At 39.8% G+C, this 27096-nt stretch overlaps 1 protein-coding gene across 1 annotated transcript in view; it reads left to right on the forward strand.

Moving 5' to 3' along the window:
* LOC116512719 (cytosolic phospholipase A2 epsilon-like) overlaps positions 1-16228 on the forward strand; it is a 34004-nt gene extending 17776 nt beyond the window's left edge. Inside the window, exons 7-10 of the mRNA XM_032223346.1 lie at positions 4297-4488; positions 10156-10325; positions 14564-14747; positions 16026-16228. Of these exons, the coding sequence (XP_032079237.1) occupies positions 4297-4488; positions 10156-10325; positions 14564-14747; positions 16026-16228 (749 nt within the window). The remainder of the gene's footprint in view (positions 1-4296; positions 4489-10155; positions 10326-14563; positions 14748-16025) is intronic.
* Positions 16229-27096: the final 10868 nt, after the last annotated feature.

A 27096-nucleotide genomic window follows, 5' to 3' on the forward strand; every position in this document is an offset into this window, starting at 1 on the left:
ATTTGGACCTTTTGGACCGAAAAACCAGGAAACTAATGACAATGCACTACAGTTTACATCCACGTGGTGATACTGATAGACTATATCTGCCCCGAAAATCAGGTGGCAGAGGATTATTACAAGTGAAGCAAACAGTTGAAGAAGAAAAACATGCACTGGCTGATTATTTAAAAGAAAGTCAAGAACATCTATTAATCGAAGTAAAGAACAAAAATCTACTGAAGGCCCAACAGACAAAACAAGAATACAGAAAAGATGTGATAAAATCAAGAATGGAGAGTTGGCAGAACAAAGCACTGCATGGTCAATTTCTGGAAAAAATAAAAGATAAAGTGGACAGTGAACAAACTTGGTTATGGTTAAAAACAGGTACATTAAAGAAAGAAACAGAGTCACTAATCCTGGCTGCGCAAGAACAAGCTATCCGCACAAATGCCATTAAGGCCAAAATTGAAAAATCCTCTGATGATGCCAAATGCAGACTTTGCAAAGAAGCTGATGAAACTGTTGATCACATACTCAGCTGCTGTAAAAAAATCGCGCAGACTGATTATAAATTGCGGCACAATTCAGTAGCACAAATGATCCATTGGAATTTGTGCAAAAATTATAATATTAAAACAGCAACAAACTGGTGGGAACATCAGCCTGAAAAAGTCACCGAAAATCAGATGGTCAAGATCTTGTGGGATTTCCGTATACAAACCGACAAAATACTGGCGCATAATACACCAGACATCACACTGGTTGAGAAAAATAAGGTCACAATCATAGACATCGCAATACCAGGTGATAGCAGGGTCGCCGAGAAGGAACATGAAAAAATCGCAAGATACCAGGACTTAAAATCGAAATTCAACGACTATGGCACAAACCAGCAGTGGTAATTCCAGTGGTAATTGGCACACTGGGTGCTATTCCAAAAGCACTGGAATTACATTTAAAACAGTTAAAAATTGACAAAATCACCATCAGTCAAATGCAAAAAGCCGCACTGCTTGGATCTGCACGCATATTAAGAAAATACGTTACGACGTCCTAGGCCCCTGGGTGGGGCCCGACTAGTAACCAATGCCAAATCCGGCGAAACAACTGGCCGCTGTGATACAATTGTATAATAATAATAATAATAATAATAATAATAATAATAATAATAATAATAATAATAATAATAATAATAATAATAATAATTAATTATTATTAATAAATTAATAAATTAATAATAAAGATTATTTAAAAGAAAGTCAAGAACATCTATTAATCGAAGTAAAGAACAAAAATCTACTGAAGGCCCAACAGACGAAACAAGAATACAGAAAAGATGTGATAAAATCAAGAATGGAGAGTTGGCAGAACAAAGCACTGCATGGCCAATTTCTGGAAAAAATAAAAGATAAAGTGGACAGTGAACAAACTTGGTTATGGCTAACAACAGGTACATTAAAGAAAGAAACAGAGTCACTAATCCTGGCTGCGCAAGAACAAGCTATCCGCACAAATGCCATTAAGGCCAAAATCGAAAAATCCTCTGATGATGCCAAATGCAGACTTTGCAAAGAAGCTGATGAAACAGTTGATCACATACTCAGCTGCTGTAAAAAAATTGCACAGACTGATTATAAATTGCGGCACAATTCAGTAGCACAAATGATCCATTGGAATTTGTGCAAAAATTATAATATTAAAACAGCAACAAACTGGTGGGAACATCAGCCTGAAAAAGTCACCGAAAATCAGATGGTCAAGATCTTGTGGGATTTCCGTATACAAACCGACAAAATACTGGCGCATAATACACCAGACATCACACTGGTTGAGAAAAATAAGGTCACAATCATAGACATCGCAATACCAGGTGATAGCAGGGTCGCCGAGAAGGAACATGAAAAAATCGCAAGATACCAGGACTTAAAAATCGAAATTCAACAACTATGGCACAAACCAGCAGTGGTAATTCCAGTGGTAATTGGCACACTGGGTGCTATTCCAAAAGCACTGGAATTACATTTAAAACAGTTAAAAATTGACAAAATCACCATCAGTCAAATGCAAAAAGCCGCACTGCTTGGATCTGCACGCATATTACGAAAATACGTTACGACGTCCTAGGCCCCTGGGTGGGGCCCGACTAGTAACCAATGCCAAATCCAGCGAAACAACTGGCCGCTGTGATACAATTGTACAATAATAATAATAATAATAATAATAATAATAATAATAATAATACACAGCTGGTATAGTTAAGTGGACACAAGCTGATTTGGACCTTTTGGACCGAAAAACCAGGAAACTAATGACAATGCACTACAGTTTACATCCACGTGGTGATACTGATAGACTATATCTGCCCCGAAAATCAGGTGGCAAAGGATTATTACAAGTGAAGCAAACAGTTGAAGAAGAAAAACATGCACTGGCTGATTATTTAAAAGAAAGTCAAGAACATCTATTAATCGAAGTAAAGAACAAAAATCTACTGAAGGCCCAACAGACGAAACAAGAATACAGAAAAGATGTGATTTTTTTTTTTTTGAGGTATTTATTGAACATTTATAGGCCGCCCTTTTCCCTGATAAAATCAAGAATGGAGAGTTGGCAGAACAAAGCACTGCATGACCAATTTCTGGAAAAAATAAAAGATAAAGTGGACAGTGAACAAACTTGGTTATGGTTAACAACAGGTACATTAAAGAAAAAACAGAGTCACTAATCCTGGCTGCGCAAGAACAAGCTATCCGCACAAATGCCATTAAGGCCAAAATCGAAAAATCCTCTGATGATGCCAAATGCAGACTTTGCAAAGAAGCTGATGAAACTGTTGATCACATACTCAGCTGCTGTAAAAAAATCACGCAGACTGATTATAAATTGTGGCACAATTCAGTAGCACAAATGATCCATTGGAATTTGTGCAAAAATTATAATATTAAAACAGCAACAAACTGGTGGGAACATCAGCCTGAAAAAGTCACCGAAAATCAGATGGTCAAGATCTTGTGGGATTTTCGCATACAAACCGACAAAATACTGGCGCATAATACACCAGACATCACATTGGTTGAGAAAAATAAGGTCACAATCATAGACATCGCAATACCAGGTGATAGCAGGGTCGCTGAGAAGGAACATGAAAAAAATCGCAAAATATCAGGACTTAAAAATTGAAATTCAACGACTATGGCACAAACCAGCAGTGGTAATTCCAGTGGTAATTGGCACACTGGGTGCTATTCCAAAAGCACTGGAATTACATTTAAAACAGTTAAAAATTGACAAAATCACCATCAGTCAAATGCAAAAAGCCGCACTGCTTGGATTTGCACGCATATTACGAAAATACGTTACAACGTCCTAGGCCCCTGGGTGAGGCCCGACTAGTAACCAATGCCAAATCCGGCGAAACAACTGGCCGCTGTGATACAATTGTATAATAATAATAATACAAAATTGAAATTCCAAAATCATCTGTTAACAAACTGTTACTGTAATCCACTCATAGAAAATTTACCATGGCTTCCCAAATCATCCCAAATATTAACCCTACTTGGTTCCAGATCAAATATCCCCATTTGTTTCTTAATACCATCTCTTATCCATTGCTGATTGATTGCGTACAATAAGTATGTTACTGATATTCTTAAACCATATGTATACAATGAAGAAAAAAAACCTCTCTGGAATCATAAAATATTGCACTGATAAAGGAATTTTCAGTTCCTATGATAAATAATTTACTGCATATTTAGATAAATGAAATAGTCCATAGTCTTCTTTTTAAAATTGGCGTTACCATCACATTTTCTTCTTGATCGTTATATATTTACACAAATTACAGTAGTCCTCGACATATAACCACAATGGAGCCCAAAATTTATGTTGCTAAGAAAGACAGTTATTCAGTTTTGCACCATTTTCTTGCCACAGTTGTTAAGTGAATCACTGCAGTTGTTAACTTAGTTACATGGCTGTTAAGTGAATCTGGCTTTCCCTTGATTATCCTTGTCAGAAGGTCACAAAAGGTGATCACGTGATCCCAGCACATTGCAACCATCATAAATACATGTCAGTTGCCAAGCATCCAAATTCTGATCACCCCACAGGGAACCTGCAAATGTTGTAAGTATGAAAAGAGATCAGAAGTCACTTTTTTTTTAATGTGCCACTGTAATTTGGACAGTCACTAAATGAATGTTTGTAAGTCAAGGACTATTTTTTCTTTTGCAAAGGATTAAAAATCTAATATAGACAAACTTAGACAAATAACATGTTTCTTTCATCATAATTTATTTTTTATAGATGAAGAGCCTCATTTAACTATTGAACCACAGGAGCTGAAGACACATCTCTACACCTCAAGTGGATCGCTATCCTGTGCTTTTAGAGATGTCCTAACAGATCGCTTATCAGTTGCCCAATACCACAATTTCATCAAAGGTCTCCAGCTTGACAATAGTTATCTTGAGAATGAAAACTTCTGTAGATGGAAAGGTAATTTCATTGGTTTCTTCAATGATAGATTCAGTAAAATTAGCTGAACGTCCATGATGTCCAAAAATTAAGCAGATCTGGGCCCAGTTAGTACTTTAAATTAGAAACTCCTAAAAACAACAAATGGCTAATCAGGGAGATGAAAATAAATGTTCAGAAAGATGGCAATAGAATAGCACTTCTGCATTGTTGACATGAAATCACAATTTGTTTGTTGGTGAAGCTTTCATGTCTTAAGCCTTAGTAGCTGCAGATAGGCCGTAACTTACAAGAGTTCATTTAGTGACTGTCCAAAATTTACAATGGCATTGAAAACAGTGATTTATGACCATATTTTTCACATTTATGACTGTTTCAGCATCCCCATGGTCATATGATCAAAATTCAGATGATTGGCAACTGACTCGTGTTTATGATGATTGCGATGTCCCTGGATCATGTTATCACCTTTTGTAACCTTTTGACTAGCAAAGTCAATGGGGAAGCCAGATTCACTTAGCAAACATGTTACCGTATATACTCGAGTATAGGCCGACCCGAATATAAGCCGAGGCACCTAATTTTACCACAAAAAACTGGAAAAGTTATTGACTCGAGTATAAGCCTAGGGTGGGAAATGCAGCAGCTACCGGTAAATTTCAAAAATAAAAATAGATACCAATAATGTTTTTGAATATTTATTTCAAAGAAAAACAGTAAACTAGCAGTGTATTCAATGAAATACTTCACTCACCTCATGATGCTGATGTCCCGCTGTGATGATGATGTCCCGTGTAGCCGCGGGAGCGATGTCCCGCCTCCTATGACACACGGCACAGTGATTCCTATCATTGGATCACTGTACCAGAGGAGGTGGGACATCGCTATGTGGCTGCTTGCCATAACAAGGAGGAGGTGGGACATCGTTGCAGAGCGGCAGGAGGGGGAGGAAGGGGAATCGTAAGACAGCCCTGCATTACGTTAGAACGTGAGGAGGGGGGATGGTGCGGTGCGCGCTGCGCGGCAAACTGACACAGAGGGAGGGGAAACTCACAGGGGCACTGGGCCATTCACGAGTGTCACCCAGCGGCATGGCCCCGCCCCCTTTCCTCCTCCATTTCGGGCAAATTTTTCACTGACTCGAGTATAAGCCGAGGCGGCTTTTTTCAGCCCAAAAAGTGGGCTGAAAAACTAGGCTTATACTCGAGTATATACAGTACTAATTTAGCAACTATTGTGATTCCCTTAACTGTGACAAGAAAGGTCGTAAAATGGGGCAAAACTCATTTAATAACAATCTCACTCAGCAACAGAAATTTTGGGATCAATTGTGGTTATAAATCAAGGACTACCTATATAGATTAAATGGGCTGTAGCATGACTGTGCCTTTAATCAGGATCAACATATATATTTTCAGTTCACTCTAAAGTTGAAAAAACAAGTAGTGTGAACTGAAAATATATATGAAGTTTAAAGTTGAAAAAAAAAAACCAAGTAAAGTATTTCTGGTTTAGTTATGCCCCAAACACACATCCATGGTGAGACACATGAACCACACAGTATAAAATCCAAATTACATAACAACTCTGGAATGCCTTGAGCAATTTCAACCAAGCTTGGTACACAGATGACTTACTTTCTGGAAACAAATATTGTGGGAGTAAGACATCCCTAAAACCCCTCAGTGTGTGTGTGTTCTGTTAAGATATAGCTAGTTGGGCCTTAAAATGGATTCTACTGTACTGACCAGATTTTCAGATTGGAAAAGAGGGACACCCTTGACCGGGGGGGGGGGGGGGGGGGGGGGGCTTGATTAAAAAAAAATTTTTTTGTCAAAAGGTCACCCCAGGACACTGAAACCAGCATAAATACGAATCTGTTGCCAAACAAAATTTTGATCACGTGACCATGAGGATGCTGCAACGGTCGCTAAGTGTGAAAAATGGTCGCAATGGTCGCTAAGTGTGAAAAATGGTCGCAACGGTCGCTAAGTGTGAAAAATGGTCATCAGTCACTTTTTTCAATGCCATTGTAACTTTGGTCACTAAATGTTTTCCCCCTCCTCGAGACTCCTCACTTCTTCCTTCATTCCTCTTGCTTATCTACCTTCACCTTATCTGTCTTCTGCTCTTTCCCTCTCTTCCTTCCTTCCTCCCTCCTTCCATCCTCTTCTTTCCTCACTCACTCCCTTCCTCCTTTTTTCTCTTCCTTCCTCCTTCCATTCTTTATACGATATAAAATTCAATGAGGGTGAAACACACCAAATCTGGCAAAGCTGCCTTGCACCAACCTGGCCTGCCCATAGAATAGCAGCCACTTAGAGACACATAAACCGGGTCTGACCATATTGCATCACAAAGATTTGCAAAGATCACATTTGCAAAAAGGAACATTTCTTGTAGTAAATACATTTTATAAACAATTTAAAAGTAAAAATCCCCCCAAAATAATAAAAAAGGTATTCTATAAATAAAAGAAATCCTTAAAAACCATTGTTAAGTATTACACCAGCAATAATTTATACTGTCACCATTTCAAACTATCATCAGAAATACGAATCTGTTGCCAAACATCAACATTTTGATCGCGTAACCATGAGGATGCCACAACGGTCGCTAAGTGTGAAAATGGTCGCTAAGTGTGAAAAATGGTCATCAGTCACTTTTTTCAATGCCATTGTAATTTTGGTCACTAAACAGCCATGTTCCTGACTTAACAACCACCATGATTCACTTAATGTGGCAATAAAAGGTCGCAAAATGAGGCAAAAATCATTTAACAAACGTCTCCCTTAGCAACAGAAATTGGTCGTAAGTCGAGGATTACCGGTAGCCAATTGCAAAAGGCAACTTTACTTGGAACAGGTGAGATTGTGCCCGGATCCCTTTCATGCCAACATCCCATCCTGTCTATGGGGAGAACTCCACAGGCGGACAAAAGCCCCAATCCCCTCTCAACCTCCAGCTGACTCTGCCATCCGCCATAACCACACATGCCCCTCAAAGGCAAAACTCAGGGGGCTGAATTCTACAGGGGGAGGAGTAAAGGGGGGATTTGAGGGGCAGCCCAAAGCACCATCTGTCTAAATTTGCATCAGGCAGGCAGTAACATTTTCATAGACCATGATCAGAGGAGCAGCTGATCCTATGGAGAGACTCCTCCTGCATTCAGTCCCAGGCCTACAAGTGGAAGTACCCTTCCTTCCTTCCTCCTTTCACTTTCCTTCCCTCCCTCCCTCCCTCCCTCCCTCTTTCTTCCTTCTAGCCTTCCTTCCTTTCCATTCTTTCTCCTTCCTTCCTTCCTCTTGCCTATCTGCCTTCTGTCTTTCTGTTCTTTAGATCTCTCTTCCTCCTTCCTTCGTCTTTCCATCCTTTCACCAAAAATCAGGATGTTTTATTAGCATCAGCATCATTCTGCTGAAAATGCCAGATTCTGTGGTACTTCTGGATGAGATTTAGAAAATTACAGAGACATGAGGAACCATTATATAATTTCACTTGGCAAAACTCTGATTAAAATAATAGCAACAAAATGTAAGGTTTTTTAATTTTAAAACTCTAGCAAAACATAGATTTATTTCCAGTTTAGTTAATTAATGCCATTATAAACAGGAATGCAATTGATTAAATAAAAATGACTTTTTCTTTTATTAAGAATACTTATTCTACACTAAACTAGAAAATATTTCATAGGCCCTTCAACAAGTTTGTTACAAATTTTCAGGATTGCATGCATTCTTGAAACTGATACCATGTAATGTTAAAAAGCAGATAGCTAACTAAGTACACTAAAAACCATGTTTAATTATTTGCTACTTGAGGCCAATAGCAATGATGAAGAAATTTCTGTCATCCTCAGTGACAATATTTTTAGGGCCAAAAAATAAAACTCTGTATATTGGATCTGTTGAACGGAGAAAGGCTTGCTCCCCCATTTCAAGGAGCTGCTGCTTCTTCCACTGCCTCCTCCCCCCCACCTCTTAGAGGTCCAGCCAGCTGCCTGCCAAGCTCTCTGCCGAGACTCACCCAGAGTTTTCACCGCGATTTGCCTGGTGAGGGGAGGCGGCAGGTTGATGCAGACCAAATCCACAGTATAATAAATACAAGTATAATAAATACCTTCCTCCTCCTTCTCCTCGCTGCGATCTGGATGCCCGACGCGCCTTCCTTTCCTCCGCATTCAGCCCTTTCACGTGGAGCCTCAAGATTACGAGCAATGCAGGGTTGCTAAGTTAAGGGCGTCCGGTCCCAACTGGGAGCAGTGGCTGGCTCTGCTCACGGCCGCGGGCCCCTGCCCTGCTGCGTCCAGCGCGTCTTCAACAGCATGACCCGGCATCCCAAGCGGAGTCCCCCCCCGCCTAGCTGCGTTGCCCACACGTGCGGGGATTCAAAGTATCCAGCCAGATTTCTTGAATCCCCGTGCGTGTGGGCAACGCAGCTAGGCGGGCTCTGCTTGGGAGGACCAGGCTATGGAGGGCATAGCATGGTCATCTCAAGTGAAACTCCCCCCCCCGCCTAGCTGCGTTGCCCACACGCGCGGGGATTCAAAGTATCCAGCCGGATTTCTTGAATCCCCGCGCGTGTGGGCAATGCAGCTAGGCGGGCTCTGCTTGGGAGGACCAGGCTATGGAGGGCATAGCATGGTCATCTCAAGCGAAGCTCCCCCCCTCCTAGCTGCGTTGCCCACACGCGCGGGGATTCAAAGTATCCAGCCGGATTTCTTGAATCCCCGCGCGTGTGGGCAACGCAGCTAGGCGGGCGGGCAACCCGCTTGCTGTTGAAGACACGCTGGACGCGGCAGGGCAGGGGCCCGCGGCCGGGAGCGGCTTCTGGTGGCTACCGGGCGGCGATCTCACACCATCCGCTCATGGCTCTTAGTACTCACCAGTCAGCGCAGCTGCAACCTCTTTCGTCTTTTGGCGAAAGGAAATGGAGACTCGCGCAGGCGTGCTGAAAATTTCCCATCCCAGCCAGTTCACTGATTGGCTGGAGTCCAGGCCAATCCAATCAGTGAGCGGCAGGCTGGGCTGGCTTAAATTTGTAGGTAGGTAAAAGCACGCTTTTTTTGGCGCTTGCAGCTCCCGCCCATCAGCTGCTAGCTTGCTGGGCTGGCTCATCAGTAGGATAGAGAACAGAACGATGAGCCAGCCCAGCAAGCTAGCAGCTGATGGGCGGGAGCTGCGAGCGCCAAAAAAAGCGTGCCTTTTAAAAAGGCAGGCGCGATGCGGGAAAATGCATTGAAAAGCGGGGGTGTCCCGCCAAAAGCGGGACGTCTGGTCACCTTACCGTAAAATGGCTTCTACTGTGCAGCTCACTGGAGTTGCCATGGTAATGGCTTTACAGTACTCCACAAGGGGGCTGCCTCTGGTAAGGGGGAAAATCCAACATTAGAAATTACATTTGATCTGGACATTTTCCCTCTATAAATAAATTCCCGGCAACGCCAAGTTATTGGCTAGTTATTTAAATAAACACATGTCTTTTCAAGCAGCAGATTCCAGCAATTCAGTACACATAAGGGCTGCTTGAAAATCTAATCAGAACCAACTTTTCATTTGTGGCAAGTAGGTTGCATGGATTTTTATCCAACTTTTCAATTTTTGGATGTTGGAGCAAGGGGGTGGATTTGTTTGGACAATTTCAAACCATCATACATTACAAGAATGTGGATCCCTCTTATTTTTTTAGACACTGTACTGGACTCTTCTTCACCCAATCAGTTAACACAAACTGAAGAATATTTGTCTCTGGAAGATACTGGATTCTTCATCAACACTAGCTCTGCTCCACTGCTGAGACCAGAAAGAAAGGTGGATGTTATCTTACATTTAAATTACAGTGCAGGATCACAATCACGGGTGAGAATTTCTTTTGAACTCTTGTTTTTTTCATCCTATTTTTCAATATGGATTCTCTGTTTTCATTCGCTTATTTTTTTCAATATAACATTTATTGAAGATTTTTTTTAATAAACTGAAAACTATACAAATGCTAGAAAAGCAACAGAAAATAAGCAAAAATGATGAATGTAAGAAATAAAATAGAAAAGGAAAAGGAAAAAAAGAAAAGTGTCAGGTCTGGAAGCCATCTTTTGCATTGGGTCTTCCAGCCTGAAAATCAATGCTGTGGGAAAATGGGAGGGAGGATTATATGGAGCATGAGAGCTATATAGTCATAATAACATTCCTTTCCCAGAGAGTCAAGGACATCTTGTCCTGCACCTGGATGGGTATGGGAGGAGTTGGGATAGTTCCTGATTTGGCCATGTGAGAGACATGTTCAAAGTTCAAAGTTTATTGAATTTATATGCTTCCAATCTTGAAGGACTCCGGGCGACTTACATAAAACAACTCTAAAAAGAATACTAAAAAATTTAAAATAGAAAGAAAAGCAAGTTAAAAGACACATCATGCACTCAACCTTAGTGGGGCTGGACCTCATTCAAGAGGTCAACAGCCCCAGGCCTGCCGGAATAGCCAGGTCTTAGTAGACTTTCGGAAGGCCGAGAGAGTGGGGAGGGTCCGGATCTCTGGGGGTAGATTGTTCCATAGGGCCGGTGCAGCTACAGAGAAGACCCTCCCCCGAGGAGCCGCCAGATGACATTGTCTAGTCGACGGCATCCGGAGAAGGCCCCTCCTGTGTGATCTTATCGGACGCTGGGAGGTACATGGCAGAAGACGGTCTCATAGATATCCAGGTCCTAAGCCATGTAGGACTTTAAAGGTGATAACCAGAACCTTGAAGCACGTTCGGAGACCGATAGGAAGCCAGTGCAGCTTGCGGACGATGGGTGTAACATGGGTGTATCTCGGTACACCCAGTATCACTCACATGGCTGCATTCTGGACCAATTGTAGTCTCTGAACACTTTTCAGGGGCAGCTCCATGTAGAGCGCGTTACAGTGGGTGCTGGGCAGGGGCTTGAACTTTCATTTGGGTGGGGAAAACCTGGAAGCTTTCAGATTTGGGTTTTCCCAGATGTGCCAATATGACATTACTAATAAAATGGAAGTTTGAGGAACTTCAAGCCTCAGAGTCTTTTTCGTTGGGGGGTGTTACTTGGAACCCTGACAAAAAGATGATAAAGAAGCAGTTTCTGATCTCTTGCTTTTGTATTTCACTCTCTGTCTAAAGTTACATCATACTTTTCTTCTTTCCATAAATTACCCTTTCAAATCTTCAAACCCATAAATCAGAAATTAATCGTATATAAAAATGCTCCTTTTCTAATTGACTGACCATTGACCCCAGCAAGAAAAGTTCAGGTTTCAGTTGAAAATTGATTGTTAAAAAAAATTGTACCATTGTATGAATATAAACTTTTCTGGATTTTTTTTTACAAGTCCACCAAATATGACAAAAATTCTCTCTACGTTGTCCATATTTTTAACATAAATTTGAAGAATCTTTATGTATTCTAGACAATTTTTATTGAGTCATCATATACCAATGGTAGGTTTCATAACCATTCTCATTTAGAATACAACTTTTAAGACTAAACAGCAGGCTGCAAAGATTCAATTTCCAATCAGGCAATCCAAATCTCCCCATTTCTTTGCATCTTAAAATATTTTATATTTAACTCTGGGCTTTTTCCCTTGACATACAAGCTTAGATATATCTTCCTGCCATTGCTTAATAGATACATCAGTTGTTATAAATGGTATTGTTCAAAACAGAAACATTATTCTTGGCAATAGAAACTCTCCCCAACAATGACAATAATGGTAATTTCTCCCAATTTAACATGTCCTTCTTGATTTCATTCCATGACTGAACATAATTATTCTGGTACAACAATTATTCAATTATTCTAGTGTTGCTGACTGTAGGGAGTAGGGCTCATCTCTGTTTCAAGGCCATTGAGCCAGCACTGTCTAAAGACATTTCTGTGGTCATGTGGACATATGATATCATAAAGCGCCATTACCTTCCCATCAAAGGGGTATCCAATCACATGATCTCAAACTGCTAGGTTAGCAGGAGTTGGGCGAGGACAAGAGCTCATCCTATCATATGATGCTCGGGACTCAAACCTGGGCTGCCGGCTTTCCAGCCAACAAGCCCAATGTCTTCACTGTTGAGCCACCAAGCCACCTGTTAGTCATAGTGACACACAAGTATTTCACTTTTTTCTTGATTTGAAAACCATTTTTCCATCAATTCTGTTTGCGTTTTCCATTTAAACATTCTTTGTTAACATCTTCATCTTTTGTTTATTAATTTTAAAACCAGCTGATTTCTCCCCCTCAAGTTCTTTAGTTTTTTCCTTTAATATTTTGATTCCTTCCAGTGGATCTTCCAAAATTATCACCAGGTCATCAGCAAACATAATTCATATATTTCTCCATACCTGAATTCCAGTAATTCTCTCATCTCATCTTATATTTCTGTTCAACATTTCCAAAGATAAAATAAAAATCAATGGTGACAAGGGACATCTCTGTCAAGTTCCTTTTCTATATCTCACAGGAGTTTGTTAATTTTCCATTAACAGTTATCTGTATCTTTTGTGAAATACAAATCAATTTTAGCCATTTGTTAAAATTCCTGTCAATGTCCATATCTTGTAAAATTTTAAACCAAAAAGTGCAGTTCAAACAGAGAATGAGCTTTCCTGCATTAAGAAAAATCAATGTTTGATGCTGATTTAATACATCCAATACATTCCTGAATTTGTCGTTCAGCTGTATTTTAGGTAGATCTCTCTTCCACACTGATCTTAATGATAAAGTTCTATAAAGCCATCTTCATTCTCTCAGCTAAAATCATTGTGAGCAATTTATAATGATTATGCAGTAATGATATTGGGTGATAATTATTTTGGTGAAGTTAAGTCTTCAACTTCTATCTGTTGTGCTATATTAGGCATAATGCCTACCTAGCAGTTCAAAACCATGCAAAAGCAGGTAGATTAATAGGTAAGATTTCAGTGGGAAGGAAACAGCATTCAGTGAGCCTTTGGTATATAGTCATGCTGGCCACATGACCATGGAAATTGTCATCAGACAATGCTGGCTCCCTCAGCCAAGAAACATAGATGAGCACCATGCTCATCTACAGTCCAAATTTGCTTCCATAGAAGGGTTGCTTGCACGATTCTAATCTTTGTAGATGTAGACAAAGCATGGCATTTGAATATATTTTCCAAATGTTCATGATTGCTCTATCAATACTAGTCTACGGCATATTTGTTGCCTCCTTGTTCCTTTACTGTTGATGGTTGATCCTAAAAGGCAGAAGCTACCTACCACTTTGAAATCTTTATTATCAGTTTCAAGGCATGTTGTTCTACCTACTGTATTGTCATTAGTTGATCTTCGTTATGAATAATTTTAGTTTCCTTTTTTCACTGGGTGTATTGACATTTATTACTGGAGCTTGCAGATTTTCAGTGATAATGGTAGCATCCTCACCATAACACAGGTTATTGAGGTTTCTTCTTCCAATTTTCTACCACACTTATCTTCTTCTAATCCATTTTCCCCTTAATATATATTCAGCACATAGGTTGAATAAAAAGGGGGAGAGTATATAGTCTTGGCATACTTCTTACCAAACCTGGAACCAATCTTCTTCACCATGCCCTATCAATACTGTAGCCTCCTTATATAAGTTTCTCATGAGGACAATGAGATACTTTTGGGGATTTCTATTCTTCTGAGCACTTTCCACAACTTGACATGATTGATACAATCAAAGTCATTTCTATAATCAATGAAGTATATTGATTTATTTAGGTATTCTTTGATTTTCTCAATTATCCAGCATACATCAGCAATAATGTCTCATGTTCCTCAGTCCTGAGCTATGGTGGCACAGTAGTTAGAATGCAGTGTGGTAGGCTATTTCAGTTCACTACCAGGAGTTTGATCCTCACCAGGCTCAAGATTGACTCAGCCTTCCATCCTTCCAAGGTCAGTAAAATGAGGACCCAGGCTGTTGGGAGCAACATGCTGACTCTGTAAACCAGTTAGAGAATGCGGTAAAGTACTATGAAGCAGGTGCAAAAGTGTATGTCCTATTGCTTTTCTAAAGCCATATTTAACATCTCATCCATGCACTAATTATTATATTTACTTGTTTTTAAATCTAGCCCCTAGAACAATCATGCAACTACTTCGCAGATCAAGGAATCCCATTTCCCAAAGCTGTCCTGAAGGATGATGACAAGCATCTGAAGGAATGCTATTTATTTGAAGATGCTGAGAATCCAGCAGCACCAATATTATTGTTTTTCCCGCAAGTGAATGATACTTTTCGCTACTATAAAGCCCCAGGTATTTCAATGTTATAATTATTTTTTATTATTAATGTAGCCCAGCAAGGTTATTAATGTACACACTACATTGTTAATATAGCAATGATTAAGAGTGATGAAACAAAAAAAAGCTATATAAAATATATTCTGAAACATACCATGTTTCCCCGAAAATAAGACAGAGTCTTATTTTCTTTTGACCCTGAAATAAGCACTTGGCCTTATTTTCGGGGAGGTCTTATTATTTTTGAGGTGCAGGAGGCAGCGAGCGTGGTCATCTCATGGATGCTACTGTGTTGCATATTTTCGGGGAAGGCTTATTTTCAGGGGAGAGCTTATTTTAGTGCATGTGCTCAAAAGCCTGATGGGCTTATTATCTGGGGAGGTCTTATTTTCAGGGAAACAGGGTAGTGTCCCCAGATTTATTAGCCATGTTGACTTTGACCCATAATCCAGCATTATAACTGAAGCACCTTGAGATTAGTTTGAATATGAATGGAATCAAAGGAGACACAAAGAGAAATGGAGTGGAGAAAGATGCATAGAGCCTCTATTTTAGATCATGTGCTTTTCTTTTGCAAAAGATCTTCTAAAAACCAAAAATCCCAAAGCCAATATCCAGATGTATCTGTACACTGGAAGACATCTCCTTCCCTCCCACTCTCTTTCTGCCCCTCTCTCTCTCTCATCTATCTAACAAAATACATGCATAAATCCTGTTTTCAAAACACTTTTAAAAAAGACAATTCTCAAGTATATGAATAATAATCAATAAAAGTTTAAAACAGAATAGCCTCAAATTGCTATTACAAGTAGATGCAATACTTTTGTCTACACCCCTAGTAGATACTGATGATAATCTGATTTAAATAAAATCCATCTTAAAAAAACTTTTTTATTAGAAAACACAGGCTGTATTGTCACTGTGTACAGACCTGCCTCTTCTCTGTTTCAAGAGTGCTTGCACACTGAAATGAACTTTAGGGCCTTGGTTCTTTCTGAGCTTACTAGCTTTGTTTCTTTGTTTTTGTAAAAAAATCATTATCAAACTAGGTAACATCAGTATGAATAACTACCCCATTCCTTACTAACACTGATGATATTACCTAGTTTTGTACTTGTCTGCAAGAAAGCAACCAAGCTCAGAGATCACCAAGGACTCCACAGTTCAAATCTTAGTACAAATAATTCTTGATATGTATCAAACGAACCTCTAAGGAAAATCTAAACTGTCTTTATAGTAAATTTTAATTTGGGCAACTTATATTTCAATTCTCTCCCCTTCCTCCCCTTTTAGGTGTCAAACGTTCTGAATCAGAAATGAAATATGGTGAGGTTGACATCTCCAGTAACAACAATCCATACTCAACGTACTCAATGACATTCACTGAGGAAGAATACGATCAGCTGATAGAACTGAGTGAATACAATGTTCTAAATAACCAGCATCTGATCCTGCAGGCACTGAATAGGGCAGTGGAACGGAAAAAAAATCCTTAAGAAATAACTAATTTTTCTGTGTTTCTGTGTATACAGAATGTGAGGTGGAATGTGGTTGTGCATATGTTGAGAATTCAGGAACCTAAGCCAACTCCATTTTGATTCCAAGAAACTGCCTAAGGTCCTCCTTTCCTAGTTTTTTTCAGGAATAGCTAGTGGTGCAAGTCAATGTATCAGTATCAATGTATTTCCTTAATTTGAGGTATCACTAGTATATTACTATGTTCTTTATAATGTAGATATTAAATGTTTATATAAATAAAAAAAATTGTTCTGAGTGCCAGTGTTATTTCATGAAACAATCCTCTATGTCCTTAAAGATTTGGCATGCAACCCTTGTAGTCTTAAAGCAGGAGTTCCCAAACTTCATAATACTGTGAGTCCCTACAATTAGAAAATGAAACTCAACAAAATTACTATTTTTTATTATTACAATGTATTAACAATACCACTTTTAATCATTAATATTTATTTTCTCTATCAAATAAATAATAGAAATGTACAACTGTATTTATAAAACAGTGTGTCAACGTTTAACAATATTAGAAATAAGCAAAAAAAAAATAAGACACATTTTAATGGGATGGATGAACTTGCATACTTTTGCATCATCCCTGAAATCTGAATTTCATTTTAAAGATGCTGTCATTCACAAAAGGGGGAGAGAGAAATGGATATTTCCTTGGCTGAAATCAATTTATTTTCTCTTTAAATGCTGGAGTTTACAAAACTTCCACAAGGTGTAAGTTGTTTTGAGGCAGTGGATAAGCAGTAATACCAATAAAGGAGAATATTTGCAGTTCAAAGTTGAAGGGAGGGGTCCTTGGTGCTCTCTGAGCTTGGATCTTTTCTTGCATTCATTTTATTACGCAACAGAACTGATGATATTACTTACTTTGGGTAATGAAACATATGCAAGAAAACAACCAAGCTCAGAGAGCACCAATGACCTTCATAGGCAGTAATGGCAGAATATAGCAGCAGATTTATCTTGGCCATGTTGTGCAGGGCAGCCAAAGGCAGAGATGGGGTGTGGGGGAGGAGAAAGATAGGCAGGTGGGAGGAATTCACATAGAACTAAAGAAAGAAGTCAGCTTCTTGTTGTTGGGTTAGTTTTCTGTTTATAGAAAAGCAACATATTGACTCATTTCCAGAACTGATGATGATGTTACCTAGTTAGGTGATGAAACATTTGCAAGAAAACAGCCAATTTCAGAGAGCAGTAAGGACCCTACACCTCTCTTGAAGTGCTGAGTTCTTAAAAAAAACCTGAGCTGCTATTTATGTTTAAGGCTCAGTTCCATTACCTGAGGATACATGAACATGTAACAAAGATATTTCCCCATGATTACTTCAGAAGCAAAGGAGCTCCTATAGTTTCAGAGGTGGTATTCAGTTGGTTCTCTCCTGTTCAAGCCAACTGGTAGCGGCAGCTGCGGGAGGCTCTGCAGAAGGCAGTGCACATGCACCAGTGGTGGGTTTCAAAAATTTTTTAGATCCTATTCTGTAGGTGTGGCCTGTTTTGTGGGAGTGGCTTGATGGTCATGTGGCTGGGTGGGAGTGGCTTGCCAGTCATGTAACTGGGTGGGAGTGGCTTGCCAGTCATGTGACCAGGTAGGTGTGGTCAAGTTGGAAAATGTGGTGAAACTCACTTAACAACGCTCTTGCTTAGCAACCAAAATTTTGGGCTCAATTGTGATTATAAGTTCTCTCCCACTCTCCTCCCCTCTCTCTCCCTCCATCTCTCCCTCTCTCCCTTCCTTCCTCTTTCTTTTGTCTCTCTCCCCCACTTATTTTCTTTCTTTCTTTCCCTTCCTTCCTTTCTTCTTTCTTGTCTCTCTCTCTCTAACTTTCTTTCTTTCTCTTTCTCATTCTTTCTTTCTCTCTCTCTCTCATTCACACACACACATCATTTCCCTCATGTCTGCCACTGACAGCTCTCAAAGAGAAAGAAGGACTCCTGCCTTCGGAAGGGGTTGGACTAGATTACCTCCATCTTCCCTTGCATTCCGCTATGATCTCTGTCCCATTTTGTCATAAACAGCCCCATTCACTTTAAAGTTGGTTGCAGTTACCCTGCACGTGCCCTGGTCCCACCCAAGGAGGTGAGCTGTGGGGTGGGGGAAATGGGGGAGTCAGTGGCTCCACATCTCTCAATCTTCTTCTCCGCCTCAGTTCTGCAGGCGAGAGGTGCTGCTGAGGTGGCACAGCGGTGGTGGCATCAACGGGGGAGTCGGGTGAAGTGAATCCCACTGCTGTGTAGCTTGTTTGAGCTATTTAATAGGGAAGACAGGTTAAAATAACTGGAGCCTTTCATATATTGTATTTTTTGGAGTATAAGACGCACCAAGGTTTTGAAGAGGCAAATTTTTTAAAAAAGTTTTTGCACTCTGCAGACCTCCTTAAAAATTGTGTTTTTTTTCACAAAAACAGGCCCATTTTATTTTTTTTAAAAAAAGGCATGAATAGCCTTTAGGAGGCTTGTAGAATGCTCCTGGGGGGTAGGGCCCCCCCAAATGAGCAAAAAATGGCCTATTGTTTTGCAAAAGTGGCTCCATTTTTTGTCAAAAAAATGCATGCAGAGCCTGTAGAAGACTTATAGTGTGTTCTTGGGGGCTGGGGGGGGGGGAAATTGAGCAAATATCACCCCTTTTATTCCTCATTTCTGCCCTCCCCAGCCCCCAGGAGTTCTCTGAAAGGCTCCTACATGCTCTGTATGGCCTTTTTGGTGAAGGTTGTGGGGTTTCAGGAGGCAAAAAATGCTGTATTTATTGTATAAGATCATCCAGATTTTCAGCCTCTTTTTTGAGGGAGAAAGGTGTGCCTTTTACTCCGAAAAATATGGTACCACACAATGTGTCTCACTGTCAACTCATAAAGCATTTGCATGTCTGTTATCAAGTTGCCATGGTGAAGAAAGGGGGGAGCGCATTCCACACATACCTTTGGCTAGGATTGGATCTCAGATTACTACAGCAGGCTTGGGAGTCAAGCACCTCATATGAAAATGTGATTTATGACACAGACTGAGGAGAGGGAAGAAACAGGGGCAAAGTTCAGCCATAATTTAAATGAGGTCAGATCTGACTGCAATGGGGTATTGCTGAAATGGCATTCCTAATAAATGACTGGATTTCTTTTGAAACTTGGCTCGAGGTTCATGAATTAATTAGGGCATCTTTCGGAAATCTGACACTCACTTCTTGAGGAAAGCAACAAACCACTTGATGACTTATTTATCTGAGTAGAAGCAATACTTGGCCTCAAGAAAGAAGAACAGGTTCTTCCATTTGCACTGACTCTATTGTGGAGCATTTAAACTTCCTTTATGGCTGGGAGGAGGGAAAGTTGAAATAGTGTTAGACAGGAAATTGATAATTGAGTCTTCTACATTTCTGTTTGGCAATATGCTCCCTATGACAAAAGTGAACATGAAATGATTAGCGTAACATAAATGCAAATGAAGACAGTTTTTCAAACCACTGCCAAAATGATGAAAAGATTTCCCTGTTGCTCTGTAGCAACTCTAGATGTCAAAATATGTATATTTAAGCAACTATTAAAGTTGGAAAAATATAGATGGAAGCTGAAGCTCTCCTTTTGGAGAAGTCATAAAGGGGGGATTTTTCAGTTACTCAAGACATAGCCTTTTAGAAATTATTTTCTGAGTTCTACAAATCACACAATCAGTATGCAGTATCACTAAGATAATATAATGTCCCATGTTTAGGTCGTGATCATAGAAAATGTTAAACCATAGTGTTTGGGTAATACAAACACTAATATGGTATGAAACATTGGCAGAGCTGAGAAAACAACACAACACACCAATCATAAACTACATACACCTCTCTGGTGCTTTAATACAAATGCACATGTACTTTTATCTTACTTCCTCCTCCAACTTGTACGGCACTGTAGTAAAAATGTTGTGGCTTAACCAAAGCTAATACGCATGTTGACCAAATCTGAAGTGACTCATTTCTGTCATGAATTATAATATGAAAGCTATATCTAATTGTAAAAAGGTAAAGATAAAGGTTTCCCTATCAGTCATGTCCAACTCTAGGGCACGGTGCTCATATCCATTTCTTGGCTAAGGGAGCTAGCTTTGTCCAAAAACAATTTCCGTGGTCATGTGGCCAGCATTGCTATATGCCAAAGGGGCACAGAATGCTGTTACCTTCCCACCAAAGTGGTACCTATCCTGTTTCCATGAAAATTAGACCTGCCCAGATAATAAGTCCAATCAGACTTTTGAGTGCATGTGCTAAAATAAGCCCTCCCCTGAAAATAAGCCCTCCCCGAAAATATTGCAACACAGCAGCATCCATGAGATGACCACGCTCGCTGCCTCCTGCACCTCAAAAATAATAAGACCTCCCCGAAAATAAGGCCAAGTGCTTATTTCGGGGGTCAAAAGAAAATAAGACTCTGCTATATTAACAATGTAGTGTGTACATTAATAACCTTGCTGGCTACATTAATAATACAAAATAATTATAACATTGAAATACCTGGGGCTTTATAGTAGCAAAAAGTATCATTCACTTTCAGGAAGAACAATAATATTGGTGCTTCTGCATTCTCAGCATCTTCAAATAAATAGCATTCCTTCTGGAATGATCTCCCCGTCGAGATCCGGACCCTTACCACCCTTCCAGCTTTCCACAAAGCAATTAAGACCTGGCTGTTCCGGCAGGCCTGGGGTTGTTGAATTTTCCAGCCCCATCCAAGGTTACAACTGTTGCTGTATTTTTAAATTGTTTGTCTTTTTATTTTTATTTTGTACCCCCCTTCCCCTTCAGATTGTTAGCCGCCCTGAGTCTTTCGGGAATAGGGCGGCATACAAACTGAATAAACCTTAAACCTTAACCTTAAACCTTCAGATGTTTGTCATCATCCTTCAGGACAGCTTTGGGAAATGGGAGTCCTTGATCTGCGAAGTAGCTGCAGAGTATATTATCCAGGGACAGGAGATTCCCTGAGCTATGTAAATGCTATGCTATGCCATGCTATGCTATGCTATGCCATGCCATGCCATGCCATGCCATGCCATGCCATGCCATGCCATGCCATGCTATGCTATGCTATGCTATGCTAATAATTTATTTAAATTTATCATCCATCTGCTCTGGTAAAAACCAGTATTGCCTACAAAAAGTTATAAAATATACAACTACATGGACAGATCAGACTAAGACAACCATCATCATAATAAAAAATCCAACAGGGGTACAGAGAGAGGGGGATAAGTGGAAGGGAGGGAGGATGGAGGGAGAGAATGAGAACTCTGGGTCCTTCTGTTTATTTGTTTATGTATTCTTAAATGAATACCCTACCTTTCTGTTGCATAAGGATGTAAGATGTCTTCGTGAATGCTAAATCTCAGTATAAAAGGTAGGAATGATATTGCTATATTTAAATATGTTAAATATAGCATATATGTCTTAAAAAGCACCTTTTGGTACATCACAGCTTCTGTCTATTTAACATATTACCCAATGCTGCAGAATCTTCACAAAGGCTGATGAAAGTTATGCAACTGCAGTGGACTGAGTTAAGAAAGACTGAACTACATGAATTGAAAGCAATTTTCCAGCCTTACACAAACTTCTATTTCATCCCTGTGGAAAGCTATCAGGAAATATTTTGCATGCCAACCATGCACGCTACTGCTCTTTCATTATGCTTATAATTACATATTTCACAATACCACAGGCTGTTAAAATAATTAAACATAACAATATAGGTGAGTATGATGTGTGTGAGAGATTAAATATGACATTTTGTAGTTCTGGGAAAGCGATCAACCTAAATAAACCAAAGTCATTCGGACGGTGTCTCAAACAATAACACAGTAGATTTAAGATTTAGAACATGTGGGATCGACCACAAAACGGTGATCCAAAGCTGTAAATCTAGCTGCCAATATTTGGACACTCACTAGAGTGCAATAAATTATGACTGTAACTTGTTGCTTGTATCCTTACGATTATGATTATTATTGATATTGATTGTTTCCTGATTGCTTATTTGTACCCTATGACTACAATTAAGTGTATCATTAAGTGTACCTTTGATATTTGATGAATATATCTTGTCTTTTTGTGTACACTGAGAGCATATGCACCAAAGACAAATTCCTTGTGTGTCCAATCACACTTGGCCAGTAAAAATTCTATTCTATTCTATTCTGTTCTGTTCTATTCTAAAGACATAACTAGTAAGTACAAAGGAAGAGTCATCATGGTTTATCTTATAATAACTCAGGTAATCATATCTGGGCTGCAAAATGCAGCAATGTGAGCAGTTATGGTTATGCTCCACAAGCTGCATTAATTATCAGTTTGCTTCCAGGTTGAATTCAAGATGCTGGTGAGGACTTAGAAAAACCTGTATGGCATGGAGCCAAGTTATTTGAGCGACCACCTCACCCAGTGACTCATCCTATCCCATCAGATCCAGCAGAAGAAACTTGTTTCATCCAGTAGAGAATATCATCTGATGGACCCAAGAGGAGGACTTTTCATCTACTATGGAACATCATTCTGCTCCCCCTCCCAGAGATCAGGCTGGCCCTGATTTTTCTGGTCTTCTGGAATGGCATGAAGACCTCATTCCCCATCTGGTTTGGAGATCAGAGATTGGTATGGAGCTGCACTGTTCTTGAATGACTGTGGTCACTGGTGATTCTATTGTGTGTTTTTAATAGTTTTTAATGTTTGTATTGTTTATATTGTTAGTTTTTGTTAATGGAAAAGGTGTGATTAAAATGCTGGTTTTGGGAAATTCAAAGAGACTAAGGGTCAGATAGGTTTGAAATAAGATTTTAAAAAGGAATCTCCAGGTGTACAAGCTTAGAAATAAAAGAATAATTGGATAATCTCTGTAACTGAAGCCTCTCCTTTAACAATCATAATTATGATGTCAAAATAAACATTAATATTCAGAATTGCCTTCTTTCTCTTTACTGCAAGCAAAGAGAAAAAAAATAAAAGAAACTGGGTAATTAAAGCACTTAGTTTCCTAAAAAAACTTCCTCGATAGAATATTTTTCCAGAACTCATGGTGGTTAAAAGTAAATTGCAGGATGAAAACAATCCTAATTAATAATGCATTCAAGAAAAGTTGCATCCGCTGGATTTCCTACAAATTAACAGGGCCTTTATTAAATTTCAATGAATTGATCATGGAATGATAGCTGGTTTTAAATAACAAAATCAAATAAATATATTGGGAACTGCTTTTTCCCCCCAAAGTGTGACCCATACTTTCATAGTTCAAATTATTTTAAATAATATGCTTCATTGTATCCAAAACAGCTAAGACATTATTATTACTATTATACAATTGTATCACAGCAGCCAGTTGTTTCGCCGGATTTGGCATTGGTTACTAGTTGGGCCCCACCCAGGGGCCTAGGACGTCGTAACGTATTTTTGTAATATGCATGCAAATCCAAGCAGTGCAGCTTTTTGCATTTGACAGTCAAATGCCATTAAGGCCAAAATCGAAAAATCCTCTGATGATGCCAAATGCAGACTTTGCAAAGAAGCTGATGAAACTGTTGCTCACATACTCAGCTGCTGTAAAAAAATCGCCCAGACTGATTATAAATTGTGGCACAATTCAGTAGCACAAATGATCCATTGGAAGTTGTGCAAAAATTATAATATTAAAACAGCAACAAACAGGTGGGAACATCAGCCTGAAAAAGCCACCGAAAATCAGATGGTCAAGATCTTGTGGGATTTCTATATACAAACCGACAAAATACTGGCGCATAATACACCAGACATCACACTGGTTGAGAAAAATAAGGTCACAATCATAGACATCGCAATACCAGGTGATAGTAGGGTCACCGAGAAGGAACATGAAAAAATCGCAAAATACCAGGACTTAAAAATTGAAATTCAACGACTATGGCACAAACCAGCAGTGGTAATTCCAGTGGTAATTGGCACACTGGGTGCTATTCCCAAAGCACTGGAATTACATTTAAAACAGTTAAAAATTGACAAAATCACCATCAGTCAAATGCAAAAAGCCACACTGCTTGGATCTGCATACATATTACGAAAATACGTTATGACGTCCTAAGCCCCTGGCTGGGGCCTGACTAGTAACCAATGCCAAATCCAGCGAAACAACTGGCCGCTGTGATACAATTGTATAATAATAACGATAATAATAATATCAAAATATCACCTAATAATAATAGCACCGAAAATGTGAGTGTGCATATTATAAGTAGAAATACCTATAATACTATATTTAGATATGGATACATAGAGGTGATTCTACAGATAATTCAATTCTCTCTGGTTTAAATCCAACCTGCACTCCTATCATTCCAGTTTATCTAGAATGAATTAGGAGATTTACAAATGAAGCGAAGCCGTAACATTTTGACTCACCAGATGGTATGGACTTAGCTATTGTGGTTTATAAGTCATTGTTTATAGAGTACTATTATCCAGAGAAATGTAGTTCAACATGTAAACATATGTAATCTATGATGCCATTAATAAGATGACAAACAATCTTAGATTAAAGTATTCCTCATCAAAATTTGGGGGATGGGAAAATTGATGTTACTCTGGTACAGAGTTATTTTTTTTGAACTAGAGGTACATTGCTTTTGCAGTGATGGCAATTAACACAGAAAACAAGGCAGAGAAGACATTTTATGTTTTATGTCTTCTGCCCAATCCTTCCTCCAAGACCAGATCTTCTCCACCAGCAATGTATATCCCTACTTCTCCTCTGGGATCTTGGATGAAGCCACCACATCAGTGATGGGATTCAAAAAATTTTACTACCAGTTCTGTGAGCATGGCTTGGTGGGCATGCCGTGGCTTGGTGGGCATGGCAGGGGAAGAATTCTTTAAAATCTCCATTCCCACCCCACTCCAGGGGAAGGTTACTGCAAAATCCCCATTTCCTCCTGATCAGGTGGGACTCGGGACGCAGAGAATAGATGGAGGAGGCGCCAGTCAGAGGTGGTATTTACCACTACTCAAAATTTCCGCTACTGATTCTCCAGAACTGGTCAGAACCTGCTGAATACCACCTGCTTACCTCATGCAGCCAGTCAGGTCCCTCCTTCACATTCTTGAGTCTTGGGTGGAGCTCCTGCCCTTCTGGATCTTCACTTCTGGACCTTTCTTCTCCCTTCCCAACCAGGAACTGACAGATGTTCCACACACTTAACTTTTCTCTCCACCCTTTCTCTCCACTCAATCTCTTCACTCTGTACTCATACAAGTAGTCACCATCTTACTACCACAGTTGAGCCCAAGCTTTCTATTGTTAAGTGAAACATTTATTAAATGAGCTTTGCCCCAATTTTATGACTTTTCCTGCCACAGTTGTTAAGTAACACACTGTAGTTGTTAAGTTAGTAACATGGTTGATAAGCGAATCTGGCTTCTCTATTGACTTTGCATGTCCGAAGGTCACAAAAGGTTATCACATGACCCTGGGACACCACAACAGGCATAAATATGAACCAGTTGCCCTCTGAATTTTGATCACATGATCATGGGGATGCTTCAAAGGTCATAACTGTGAAAAATGGTCCTAACTCATATTTTTCAATGCCACTGCAACTTTGAACAATCACTAAATGAACTGCTGTAAATCGAGGACGACCTGCATTTTTAATCTCTCTCTCTCTCTCTCTCTCTCTCTCTCTCTCTCTCTCTCTCTCTCTCTCTCTCTCCTTCCCTCTCTCCCTCCAATTTTTAGGTTACATTGGCAGCTTGTCCTTTAGCAATTGAGGAGGTGGGTCTCCATCCAGGGCTCCAACACCTAGATCAATGATGGCTAACCTTTTTTGGATTGAGTGCGGGCACGCCTGAACACCCAAAATGCAATGCGTGCATGCCCCTGCCCATGCATCCCGGGCATGCGCAAGCCTCCTACACGCCTGTGCATGCACACACTCCCTCCCCCCGCTCCCTGGACCTGAAGACCAGCTTGCCTGTGGGAGGCGCACGTGCATGCACGGTGAAGCTGAACTGGGGCGACAGCTCGTGTGCCATCAGAGAGGGCACTGTGTGCCACCTCTGGCATGTGTGCCAGGCTAATGGGACTGCTGTCTCAGTATCTAATTCAACTTATCAGACTCCCAAAAGGACAGCCTCCGTTCAAAGACAGAAGTGATCTTCTTTTCTCCCTTTCCTTATTCCAATGACTGCCTTGTGCCAAGCCACTCAGAACTATACACCACATACAAATATCACCATATCATGGCCCTGATATAACAGAGAAAGCTGAAATTGTAACCATTAGTTGTTAAGCTCCATTAAGCTCTTTAGGATATTGGGAAGCTAATGAAATGCTTTATTAATCCTAATTCTGAAGTGATGTGGCCCTGAAATCATACCTTTTACTGCAGAATATGCATTACTATGGTTTCAGTCCTATGAAAATCAACTTTTTTCTCTTCGGCTCTTTATCATGCAATCAGTTGCTTTTAAAATATGACAGAATAAAAGAGTTACATAGAACTCAATATTTATTCTCTTTCAGATCTAAGTGTTGATGGGTGGAGCTATGCTAACCATTTTTAAATTTCAGGTTACATTATTTACATTATAGTAATTAATTGAATTAAATATTAAGACGTGGAAGCACCATTGCAATGTACACAGAATACACACAGGTTGCTTCGGGAGACCAAGACTGCATTCCAATATGTAATTCTCAGTGAAATCAGAAGGAGTCAATCTGACTAAACGAGATTGTTGGTAGGACTGATAGTAGGATTACCAACCTGGGGGTGTTACAGAAAGAATTATAATCGAAGAGCAGCAGGTACCTTGAATGACTGCTCTGAGAGGCAGCACCACTTTCTA

This window comes from Thamnophis elegans, chromosome 1 (assembly GCF_009769535.1).
Source record: "Thamnophis elegans isolate rThaEle1 chromosome 1, rThaEle1.pri, whole genome shotgun sequence".
NCBI lineage: Eukaryota > Metazoa > Chordata > Lepidosauria > Squamata > Colubridae > Thamnophis > Thamnophis elegans.